The sequence below is a fragment of the Scyliorhinus torazame genome, chromosome 17 (assembly GCF_047496885.1).
Source record: "Scyliorhinus torazame isolate Kashiwa2021f chromosome 17, sScyTor2.1, whole genome shotgun sequence".
Taxonomy (NCBI): Eukaryota; Metazoa; Chordata; class Chondrichthyes; order Carcharhiniformes; family Scyliorhinidae; genus Scyliorhinus; species Scyliorhinus torazame.
The window spans coordinates 169,461,646-169,473,680 of NC_092723.1; the positions used below are offsets into that span (position 1 = coordinate 169,461,646).

Here is a 12,035-nt window from a genome sequence, read left to right on the forward strand (position 1 = left end):
GAAACGGAGAATTCTGCCCAATGTCTCAAGCTACTCTCAGCTACTAGCAATTATAACAAAGTTCCAATTTCCCTCTCATTTTAAACAAATACATGGTTGGGATGAATGATGATCTCACTTTTATGGCATCTTAATTGCACCTTTTGCAGCCAAACAGCCTCCCTATATGTTAAATCAGGATTTAAAAAAAAAAAACTGCAAAATATATATATGGCTTTTAATAACATTACTGCAACAGATATATATATATAATACAATAAGAATGTCCACCATTCATCACAGAATCCAAAGAATGACAAATAAAATACAACTTATTCCAAGCAAAATTATCTACAAAGACAACAAAATTATACTGTTTGTCTGAATACCTCAGAATTGATGTCAGATGATAATGGAGCAATGTTTTCTGTCCATCTTAAATACATTAGCACATTGGTATTTTGCTATTGGATCAGGGAACTAATAAAATGCACAGTAGCACAGTGGTTAGCACTGTTGCTTCACAGCACCAGGGTCCTGAGTTCGATTCCCAGCTGGGTCACTGACTATGCAGCGTCTGAATGTTCTCCTTCTGTCTGCATGGGTTTCCTCCGGGTGCTCTGGTTTCCTCCCACAAGTCCCGAAAGATGTGCTTGTTAGGTGAATTGGACATTTTGAATTCTCCCTTTGTGTACCTGAACAGATGCCGGAGTGTGGCGACTAGGGGTTTTCACAGTAACTTCATTGCAGTGTTAATGTAAGCCTACTTGTGACACTATTAAAGATTATTATTATTAAATTACGACTTGCAATTAACCCCATGTTACAGACACCAGTACTTTGCCAAAAACTGCACTATAATCTCCAGGCTTTTGTTCTATCTCCTTTTTAGAACAATAGTATTAAATTTACAAGTTGTCTTTTCATATCATGCTTTCTCCAATTGATTATTTCCACTAAATAGACAACTTAAAACATACCTGTCCCAGATTGTCAAAATTATATTTACGGCGCACCCATTTGAAGTTAGCTTGCAAACATTCAGGCTTGTTTGTGATATTTCTGGTGTCGTGTCCATCACAATGGTAGAACTTGCCTTTAAACAACTGTAAAATAACAGATTTACGAAGAACAATATGAGACCATTTATACATCAGGTTAAAAAAGCAACCATAGCCTCTTCAACCCCTTGCACTAAAACCTTCCTTATCTGCTTTTCAAGAACCTTCTCGAAATTTTCCTTTAGTGATACTGTCTATGGAGGTGTGACCTGAATTGTCAATAGCTCACCATGATAATTCAGACGAGACATATGGTACAATTTCTGCTAATCCTCAGACCTCTTGTTTTGCTGCTTTTGGACAACTCAGTCTCAATCCAAAAACAGGACCGGATGAATTGCTACCTCATAAAGTCTACAAAATGATTTGCTTAAAGCTAGGAAGTAGAAAAATCCATGTAATGCAGAAAGGGTTAACAGGTCGGTCCATGAGAGTCCCCCCTCTCCAATCACTGATCCAGCTTACAGTACATGATTGAGCGAGAATATCACAATAGAAAAGAGAGAATGCTTTTACCTATATTATTCAATCTTTACAACATTGTTACAACTAAAGTTTTGAAACCAAGGGAGGGATTTAACGGACAAGTTTCTAAGGGCCCGATTTAACAGCCGCGTCATGCTTGAGCGAGAGTGTGACACGACCGTTAGGTCGCAGAAGGGGCCAAATTCGGGAGCCGTGCCAGGCGCCGATCGGTTTGCGATCTAACTGGCCCATCCCCGTTGGCAAGAACCGAATCCCGTCATCACGGTGCAGCGAGAAACCAATAATCACCAATTAAAGCCAATCTCAATACCATTAACGGGAATGGGAGCCATCGCTAGCTGTCAGTTGCTCACCTTTCCAATTCTTTACAGATATTACATGAGATGGATGATATCTTGGACCCTGTGACAGCTGCCCTCACAGTGCTGCTGGCAGGCCAGGCGCTGGCCGAGTCGGCGGCAGCAACATCGATAGAGGTTCACCTCACACTCTGAAGTCCCGGCCGCCCATCAGGCCAGGGAGGGCCCCAGAGGGGGATACCGGAGCCGGCCCAAGGTGTACAGGTGTCACTGGTCTTTCGAGCAGATGACATACAGCGTGTGTTGCAGGAGGCTCTACCTCAACAAGGGGATGGTGCCGCACATGTGTCATGTCCTTGGGGACTTGGAACCACATGGAGGAGGAGAATACCCTTTCCTGGTGGCCATCAAGGTCACCGCAGCCCTGCACATTTACGCCTCAGGATCATTCCAGGGCTCGAGAGGGGACTTGTGTGGCATTTCACAAGCTGCAGCCCACAAGTGCATTAATGAAGTCACGGGTGCCCTGTTTGCCCAGGCAGCTACCTATATAAACTTTTTCTGGGTAGCAAGATGATTCCTCGCCACTGCCGGGGCACCCCAGGCCCAGGGGGTAATAGAAGGCACGTATGTCGGCTTGCATGCCCTGGGGGTCGGGAGGGGGGGGGGGGGGGGGGGGGGGGGGGCTAGTCCAGGGGGTGCCCTTGATTAACAGGTAGGCGCTCCACTTACTGAATGTTCAACTTGTGCGTGACCATCACATGAAAATTATGTAGGTTTGCACGCTTCCACGGGAGTGTGCATGACAGCTACATCCTGGGGCAGTTGGAGATCGCCAACCTCTTCGCGGACCCCAGGATGGCCAGTTGGCTCTTGGGGGATAAGGTGTACCAGCTCAGGACTTGGCTAATGGCATGAGTACGGAGGCCAATGACCAATGCGGAGACCCGATACAACGAGGCCCATGTGGCTACCCAAGCTGTCATTGACTGTTGCATCGGACTGCTCAAAATGCGGTTCCGATGTCTTGACTGCTCTGGTGGTGAATTGCAGTGTACCCCTCAGAGGGCCGCTTGCTTTGTGGTGGTCTTCTGTGCCCTCCACAGCTGATACACACTGTCACCACCTTGGCACCCAGCGCCCCCTCCCCCCGTTGGTGCCATAAGGCCCGGAGGGTCACCTTGGAATGGGGGGGGGGGCAGCTAGATTGACCTCCAGATGCCCTTGCGTCATTTGGCTCTGCCAGCCCTGGCAGATCCCCAATGTCTGCACCATGGTGCCGATGCCCTCAGCGATGCTCCTCAGTGACTGGGACATGTTCAGAAGTGCCCCGGCAAGGTCCAGCTGAGACCGGGGCAGGACCCTCAACGACCGGGGCATGCTCTGGAGTGCCTCGGCAATGCCCACCTGAGACTGGAACATGCTCCGCAGCACCCCACAAAGACCTAACTGGGACTGGGACATGTCCCCCAGCAACTCGGACAAGCTGCTGAGGTCCTCAGCCATGGACGTCACTGACTGAGCCACGTCTTGGACCACCATCACTCATGCTACTGATGTCATGCTCTCCACTGTTGTTGCCACTTTAGCAGTGTTGGCCTTAGTGCCATGCATCACTGGTGCCACCTCCTGCACCCATAGCCTTTGGGACTCCTCAATTGACTGAGGACCTGGAGTGTCACTGACATCCCCTTCTGAATCTTACGGCTGCACCCTATTGACTGCAGCAGCTCCAGGTAAACCTGGTCCAGAGGCGAAGCATCTGACTGGGACCCAGTTGGGTCCTGGGATCCAGCAGACCTCCGACTGCTGTCTCCCCTGGACGGTCCTGCCTCCACCTGATGTGCATCAGGAACTGTGTGGTGCTCACCAGAAGGTATCCCAGAAGCCTGTCCACTACTTTTGCCCACCGAGGTGTGTGTCTCAGCACTGGTGGAGGTTGGGGTTGACAGCTGTGATGTATTGATGGGGGTCTCCTCAGAGCTCTCCTCCAAGGCATTTTCTAGGGAGGCGGGGTGGGTGGAGGGGGGAACCTCCCTGGATGGGCCGGAACCATCGGCTGGAGATCCTGCGGGGGAATGGATTGTGCTCAGTGGGAGGGAAGGATCATTCGGTCTGCCATTAACAACTCACATTGACTGGTCATCTGGGTGGGGGCCGGTGGATCCTCACCTCTGTGGCGTATGCCAACTCTATGTCAGTGACTGATACCGATATGTCCTAGGCCACCCACCCAACCTCCGGGGCCTGTCTCTTGTAGGGGGTAAGGATTCTGATGTCTCTCCTCTTATTTGTTGTGGGCCAACTTCTCTCTGTGTATCGTGTGGTGGGGGTGGGAGGCGTGTACCACTGCTGGGCATGGTATGATTCTGGGCACGGTGGTGCCAGATGCATGGTCATTTGGAGGTTTGGCAGGTGGGATCGGTGCCAGGGTGTCAGCGCCAACTCACCTGTGCGACCCGGTGGAGGTCGTTGACCTTCTTATGGCATTGGGTGACGGTCCTCCTGGTGACACTCCCCGAGCTGACGGCCACTGCCACTTCCTCCCAGGCGGCACTGGCTGCCCTGTAGCTGACCCTCCGAGTCCTTTGGGGGAATAGGGCACCTCGCCTGGACTCCACCAGGTCGGCATCCCCGAATTGTGAGCTGTGGGCAGCACGGTAGCACAGTGGTTAGCTCTGTTGCTTCACAGGGCTGGGGTCCCAGGTTCGATTCCATCTTGGGTCACTGTCTGTGCGGAGTCTGCACATTCTCCTCGTGTCTGCGTGGGTTTCCTCCGGGTTCTCCGGTTTCCTCCCACAAGTCCTGAAAGACGTGCTGTTAGGTGAATTGGACATTCTGAATTCTCTCTCTCTGTACTCGAACAGGCGCCAGAATGTGGCTACTAGGGACTTTTACAGTAACTTAATCGCAGTGTTAATGTAAGCCTACTTGTGACAATAAAGATTATTATTATTATAGTCTCCTCGGTGACATGGCTGCGAGCTGTGTGGGGTTTGCTCTGCGGGATCGGTTTAAGTGCTGCTCCCCCTTGTTCGCAGGGAGTTGGCAGGCAGGGTCCCGGCAACTCAGCCGGCGGGACAATCATTTGCAGCATGAAGCCCATGGAGCCTTGTTAAGTGGCCCACTTAATGTTTGATACCGGTGACGGTCTCGCCGGCTCAACCATCGGGAAGCTCACGGCAGTTCCCGCTTGCCATCTGTTTTTGAAAACTCACCACTATTCTTAGAACTCTCCCTATACCAAAAAGGGCCGACATTCTAAATGGTGAACAGGGATTCTCACTCCCCGACTCCGATGCAGGCTTCAGTGAAAGTGAAAAATGAAATGAAAATCGCTTCTTGATTAAGTAGGATTCAAATGAAGTTACTGTGAAAAGCCCCTAGTCGCCACATTCCGGCGCCTGTTCGGGGAGGCTGTTACGGGAATTGAACCATGCTGCTGGCCTGCCTTGGTCTGCTTTCAAAGCCAGCGATTTAGCCTTGTGCTAAACAGCCCCAGTGGGTGCTATTCAGATCAAACTATGTTTTCAAGTTATCCCCCGGCATAACCCATACCTTCACCGAAGATTTCATCTACTTACCACTTAGCAATACGGGATCCAGGATCGATGCTACTAAGTAAGTAAAGTAGACTTTGGAATAACCACTATTTCAGGTTAAATTAAGTTATTTTATTATTATATTTTTCTTTTAAAAGCTGCAATTACTTTCTTTACAGAAAGGTACAAAGATCTTGCTTCTGGATCCTTCTGGTTGGTTGAAGGGACCTTCAGGCCCACCTTGACAATCAATCTTCTTAAAAGTCTGGTCTTCTTTAGATGTATTCGCTGATGAGCTTGGTTGCTGTGTCCTATCTTTCCCATGTACCGAGCTGTGAGAGCTGATTCTGCTGGCTGTCTCTGAGCTGAGTCTGAGCTGACTCTGCCTACTCTTTAAATTCTAGTATTCCTTAGATGTATTAGCTGTTTTAGCTCAGCTGCTTTGCACTGTCTCTTTCCCATGGCCGAGCTGACTGTAATCTGACTCTGCTTCTCCGCCTCTCTCTGAGTTCTGGTTCTGGTTCTGGTTCTGCCTGCTATCCCCTTTCTTCGGGTTTATATATTTTTCTAACAGTTATCTAGTTTTTATGACTTTATTATAAAGTAACATTTTTCACTTTGATTGTAAAAAGTATCTTTGATCTAAACATTCTAATACAACATAGATCTGATTACATTGTGTCCTTTGTGATGTTCAAAAATGCTTTGGTTTCAATAGAGGTGTGAATTTTAATTCCTGTCATTTCCATAGTTTTATTTTCCAATTGAGTCCTCAGCTCATAATTTTGAATTTGATTTTGGCTTTGAGTTATGTTTCTCGTAGACTGATAGTCTCCAGTTTTCTTTAATTTACCTGGGATTAGCAAATTTTCACACCTAGAATTATCACCAAATTCAACTGAACCTCATCCATTCTTTTCCAGCTGCTCACTAAGATAGTTACTTTCAATGAAGTTGTGAGCCATTGTTTTTGGCTTCATTCAAAATCCTGTTGTCTTGTTTGCTAAGCCTGCTTGACCAAGGATATCTGCATTTTACAATCCTGCTCTAACAGCTGCTGTTAACCCTTTGTGGGATCTTTTCCTGTATCCTCTCATGTTTCTCTCAGACCAGATATTGCCAGACTTTCATGTTTCAAATGACACATAGTTCCATATTTTCAATAATACATCACACACAGAAACCTTTTCATTAAATCGTGCCCTAAGTGCAATTTTGGATGGGTTTGGTGGGTTGTTTTCCTCCGGCCTCTTTGGTGAGATCCACACCGGTATTTACCTACACTTAGGGCACAATCTAACTAAAAAAAAGTCCATTGTGGGCAGGAAAGACCCTGCTATCTAACAGCACTGTTTTTGTTTACTGTCCCAGTGGGGAATGCCCCCTCAAGGCCATACTCAGCATTATTTCCTGCACTGAGGAGCTCCAGTGAGCAGAGCTCGTTCCTGCAGGACATGATGGCACCCCGCTTGCTCAAACCCCGACGCAATCCTCAGACGACCTTAATGCCCCAACTCACATAGAAAGTGGATCATCGAGTCCCACCGCACCCCACCTCACATGGGCAGGGCACTCCCAGTGTGGGCAAAATGCCAGCCTGGCACTTTGGTGCTGCCAGCCTGGCACCCTGACAGGTGGCACCAGCAGTGCCAGGTTGTGACCCTGCCTGGAGACCGATCATCTGGGACTTTCAATCACCTGACGCCCCCCCCCCACACCCCAGGTACTATTCCGCCTGGTCCCCGTTTGTGTGTTGGGCTGGGCTGGGGTCCCCTTGGCGAGGCTGATAGATGCCGGGTGGCTGGCCAATCCGACATCAGCTAGATGGGTTCTTAAACTCACTTAGCCGTGCGAGAATTGGTCCCGCCCACGATGTCTCATGAGATCTGGTGAGATCGTACGAGGTGTAAGGGCCTTCGGGAATCCCGAAGGAGGTGACTCCAGGGGTATACCGGCGTCATCCCGCACCAATTCCGGCAGGACCCGATCGGTAGATCATGCCCATGGTAATTGTTTGGGACCTTGGGGAATTTCTCCCCAGCCCAGCCCACACTTAGAGATTTTATTAGCAGTTGAGATCTGAACCCGCTGATGAGACCGGCTCCTCAGAGATCCTCAGAGATCAGGTTGCCAGTTTGAAAGGGTGCCCCGATCTCAATGAGCTTGAGGGTCCTCAATACCCCCACCCATAGGCAATGTCACCCCCTGCACACATGGCATTACCCGACACCGCCCCCCCAAGTGAGGACACTCTGCTATGGAGTCGCTGAGGGTTCCCCCCTTTTCAGGCCGCACCCCCCCCCATCAGGACTCCAACCCTTCACCGCCCCCAACCTTGAGGAGGCTCATTTATACCCTCACTTCACCCCCTACACACTTCATACCCCTCCTCATGTCCCCCTTTCATGGCCGTGGTCCCTCTCTGGCCCCAGCCTGTGGCAGTGCCACCCTGGCACATGGGCACCATGGCACTACCACCATCGCATTCTGCAGTACCCCTGCAAGCCTGGCAGTGCCACCTGGACACCTTGACAGTGCCAGGGTGGCAGTGCCAAGGTACCAGCTTGGCAGTGCCAAGGTGCCCGGGTGCCAGAGGGACAGCCACGGTGACACTCTACCCTTTCCCTGACCACCCAGGTGTCTTCAATTCACATGTTTGTATGGACCTGTGCTAAATGGCACCCGCGTGAGCTCTCGCTGTGGAACTGGTTAGTTCCTGGGAGACGATTACAATAGACATGCATCTCACTAATGAGAAGCAGATTGCTTTTAATTGGTCTCCATTGATGTCTCGCCATGTCTGGGTGGGATCCAGAACCCGGCAGTGGGAGCAGGCTCATTAGATCGCGAAGCGATTCGCGCCTAGCGCGGATCCCGATTTCTGCCTCTCCCGCGATTTAACCAACGTTCCTGGAATTGTGCCCAAATATACCCAGCTTTCAAAACAGCATTAAATGTATATGCATTCCACTCATGCTTCCGATACCTTGGATATATACTTCAAACATCTTGTGAGAAATTGGAAGAAAGAATTTCCTCTGCTGGCTAGATTTAGTAGGTCATTTATATTTGTGTTTATGATTTTATGCTACATAACTTAATCTCCCCCTCATGAGATAGTGTCGGTCAACACCTGTGATTCCTAAGCGCACATCATGCAGGTTAAAAAATTACCTGCTATCAGCTAATACGGAATTCAGATTGCTAAGTGAATTCAATTTTGCATAAGAGCTGCTTTTTATCCTTGCCACAATGACATTACATGAAGGATTTGATTAGGTATTTCTTTACAGTTTAGATTATTTTACTGTAAGTTTACAAAGAAATAGAGAGGGAGAGATCTTTATGAACATACCGGTATGAAGTCTTTTCCTACATCACATACTAATTTACTATTGTTTCCAAATACAGTTTTAATTATCTGACTGTGTGAAGTCATATTTTTTTGGGGGAAAAAGTGATTTGACCTTTCATTAGAAACATCATATTTACCTGGACCCCCAGGATTCCAAAGATTATGAAGAAAGCACAGCAGATGAGTACGATATTCCCAATGGGTCTCAGAGAAGTTATTAAGGTTTCTACTACCAGTTTGAGACCTGGAGCTCGACTGATGACTCTAGCAAAGGAATAAATTGCTGTCAGTAATCATAATCAATGGAAATGGCAGTTCAAGTTACGAATAACAGAATATGCGTGCATAGCAAAATTAAGTTTTGAAGAATGTGCCCACATGATAACATGGGAAGACCTCAACAAAAACATGAAAATAGTGCCTGTGTGGGGGGTGAATGTATTACGGCAACCATTCACCACTGTATTGCATTGTATTATGTTGTTGCCCTTGTGGGCTCCACCTATGGACCAATGTATTATATTACATCGCATTGTATCATGTTGGTGCCCTTGTGGACTCCGCCCTGGCTCCACCCCCTCGGGGGGACGTATATAGATCTGCTGCCCTGCAGGCGGCACTCAGTGCAGAGCAGTCACAGGCAGGCACAGTTCTAGCTGATTAAAACCATTGTTCACTTCAACTCTCCGTCTCGTGTGAATTGATGGTCGCATCAATTTAATCAGCTACAACATCGCGATGGAAGCAGCCCTCAAACCTGATCGACTGGAACTCGACCCACAGGCCGCTGAAGCCAAAGGGATTTTTTTGCACTGGCTCCGCTGTTTTGAGGCCTACCTTGCCACCTCCTCCTCACCCTCCGTCACCGGCGAACAGAAACTGAGCCTCCTCCATGCCCGGGTGAGCCACAGAATCTCCATGCAAATCGAGGAAGCGGCCACGTATGCAGACGCGGTCGTGATCCTGAAAAGGCAATACGTGAGGCCGGTGAACGAAGTGTTCGCGTGGCATCTCCTCACCACTCGCTGCCAACGCCCCGGGGAATCGCTGGAGGAGTACCTACGCAACCTGAAAGTATTCGCGCGAAGCTGCAACTACAAGGCCGTCACGGACTCACAACACATGGAACTCGCCATCCGCGATGCCTATGTGGCTGGAGTCCGGTCAACTACGTCAGACAGCGCCTGCTCGAGAAGGGTGCTCTCGACCTAGAAGAGACGGTAAAACTAGCCATCTCCCTAGAAGTAGCGTTTCAGAGCCTCAATGCTTTCCCCCCGACCATGCGATCCCCTCGTGGACACCCGACCAGAGGGTGCCCCAGGCTTGTGCCCGCCCAACCCGGGGGGCTGCCCTATTATTTCTGCGGCCAGCACCAGCACCCCAGGCAGTGTTGCCCGGCTCGGAAAGTGCCCTGTAGCGACTGCGGCAAGAAAGGACACTTTGCCAAAGCTTGCCTGGCCAGGTCCAAAACCTCCAAATCACAGGCCCGGCTTTCAGACTCACAGGCCCGCAGACCCCGCAGCGTGGCTGCATGCCTGCCGGCACCGCCCCCTCCGGACGCGTCATCTGCCTCGTGTTGTCCGTAGGGGCAGCCATCTTCAACTCTACCCAACACGTGCGGCTCACGGGAGCCGCCATCCTGGCCGCCGTCTCCCACATGCCCCACCATGTGCGACTCGAGGGGGCCACCATCTTAGCCGCCATCTTCATCGCCGCCCATCACGTGCGACCGACGGGGGCCGCCATGTTCATCGCCGCCCGGCACGTGCGACTGACAGGGGCAGCCACCTTGGGACCACACCACCACCTCTGACCACACCGGCTACCCGCACCTCGGCGCGGTCACCCTCGACCAGTCACGCCCCAAGCACCTCAGGAACTCGATGATGACCGTCCGGGTCAGTGGGCACGAAATGCCCTGCCTGTTTGACTCCGGGAGCACGGAGAGCTTTGTACATCCAGACACAGTAAGGCGCTGTTCTCTCCAAATTTCCCCCGCATTCCAAACAATCTCCCTCGCTTCCAGATCGCATTCAGTGCAGATCAGGGGGTACTGTGTCGCGAACCTCGCGATACAGGGCGCATAGTACGCCAATTTTAAACTATATGTACGTCCCGATCTCTGCGCTCCTCTCCTGTTGGGACTGGACTTCCAGTGCAACCTCAGGAGCCTGACCCTGAAGTTCGGCAGGCCCCTACCCCCTCTCACCGTATGTAGCCTCGCGACACTTAAGGTCGCTCCTCCCTCACTCTTCGCGAACCTCACCGCCGACTGTAACCCGTCGCCACCAGGAGCCGGCGGTACAGTATCCAGGACAGGACTTTTATCAAGTCCGAGGTCCAGAGGTTCTTGAGGGAAGGGGTCATCAAGGCCAGTAATATCCCCTGGTGAGCCCAGGTGGTGGTCGTCAGGACTGGGGAGAAGAACCGGATAGTTGTAGACTACAGCCAAGCCATAAACCGATACACGCACCTCGATGCATACCCCCTTCCCCAGATAGCGGACATGGTGAATCAGATTGCACATTACCGGGTGTTCTCCACAGTAGATCTAAAGTCCGCATACTACCAGCTCCCAATCCGCCCGGAGGATCGCCACTACACGGCCTTTGAGGCAGACGGCCACCTCTTCCACTTCCGCCGGGTCCCTTTTGGCGTCACCAACGGGGTCTCGGTCTTCCAAAGAATGATGGACCAAATGGTGGACCAATACGGGCTGTGGGCCACATTTCCATACTTGGACAACGTCACCATCTGCGGCCATGACCAGCAGGACCACGACGCCAACCTTCAGAAGTTTCTCCAAACCGCCCAAGCCCTCAACCTCACTTATAACAAGGAGAAATGCGTTTTCCGCACAACCCGACTGGCCATCCTCGGCTATGTGGTGGAAAACGGAGTCCTAGGGCCCGGCCCCGACTGCATGCGCCCCCTCCTGCAACTCCCCCTCCCCCACTGCCCCAAGGCCCTGAAAAGATGCCTTGGGTTCTTTTCCTATTATGCCCAGTGGGTCCCCAACTATGCGGACAAAGCCCGCCCACTGATCAAAGCCACCACCTTCCCACTGCCGGTTGAGGCCCACCAGGTCTTCAGCCGCATCAAGGCAGATATTGCCAAAGCCACGATGCACGTGGTGGATGAGTCCACCCCCTTCCAGGTGGAGAACGACGTGTCAGAGGTCGCCCTCGCCGCTACCCTTAACCAGGCAGGCAGGCCCGGAGCCTTTTTTTCCCGTACCCTCAACGCCTCCGAGATTCGACACTCCTCAGTCGAAAAAGAAGCTCAAGCCATTGTGGAAGCTGTACGGCATTGG

At 50.8% G+C, this 12,035-nt stretch overlaps 1 protein-coding gene across 5 annotated transcripts in view; it reads right to left on the reverse strand.

Moving 5' to 3' along the window:
• cacna1ha (calcium channel, voltage-dependent, T type, alpha 1H subunit a) overlaps positions 1-12,035 on the reverse strand; it is a 455,001-nt gene that overhangs the window by 101,675 nt on the left and 341,291 nt on the right. For all 5 annotated transcript variants that reach the window (XM_072481633.1, XM_072481630.1, XM_072481632.1 and 2 more), the window contains exons 20-21: positions 8,860-8,986; positions 960-1,085 (exon numbers count right to left, since the gene is read on the reverse strand). In XM_072481633.1, coding sequence (XP_072337734.1) covers positions 960-1,085; positions 8,860-8,986 — 253 coding nt within the window. The remainder of the gene's footprint in view (positions 1-959; positions 1,086-8,859; positions 8,987-12,035) is intronic.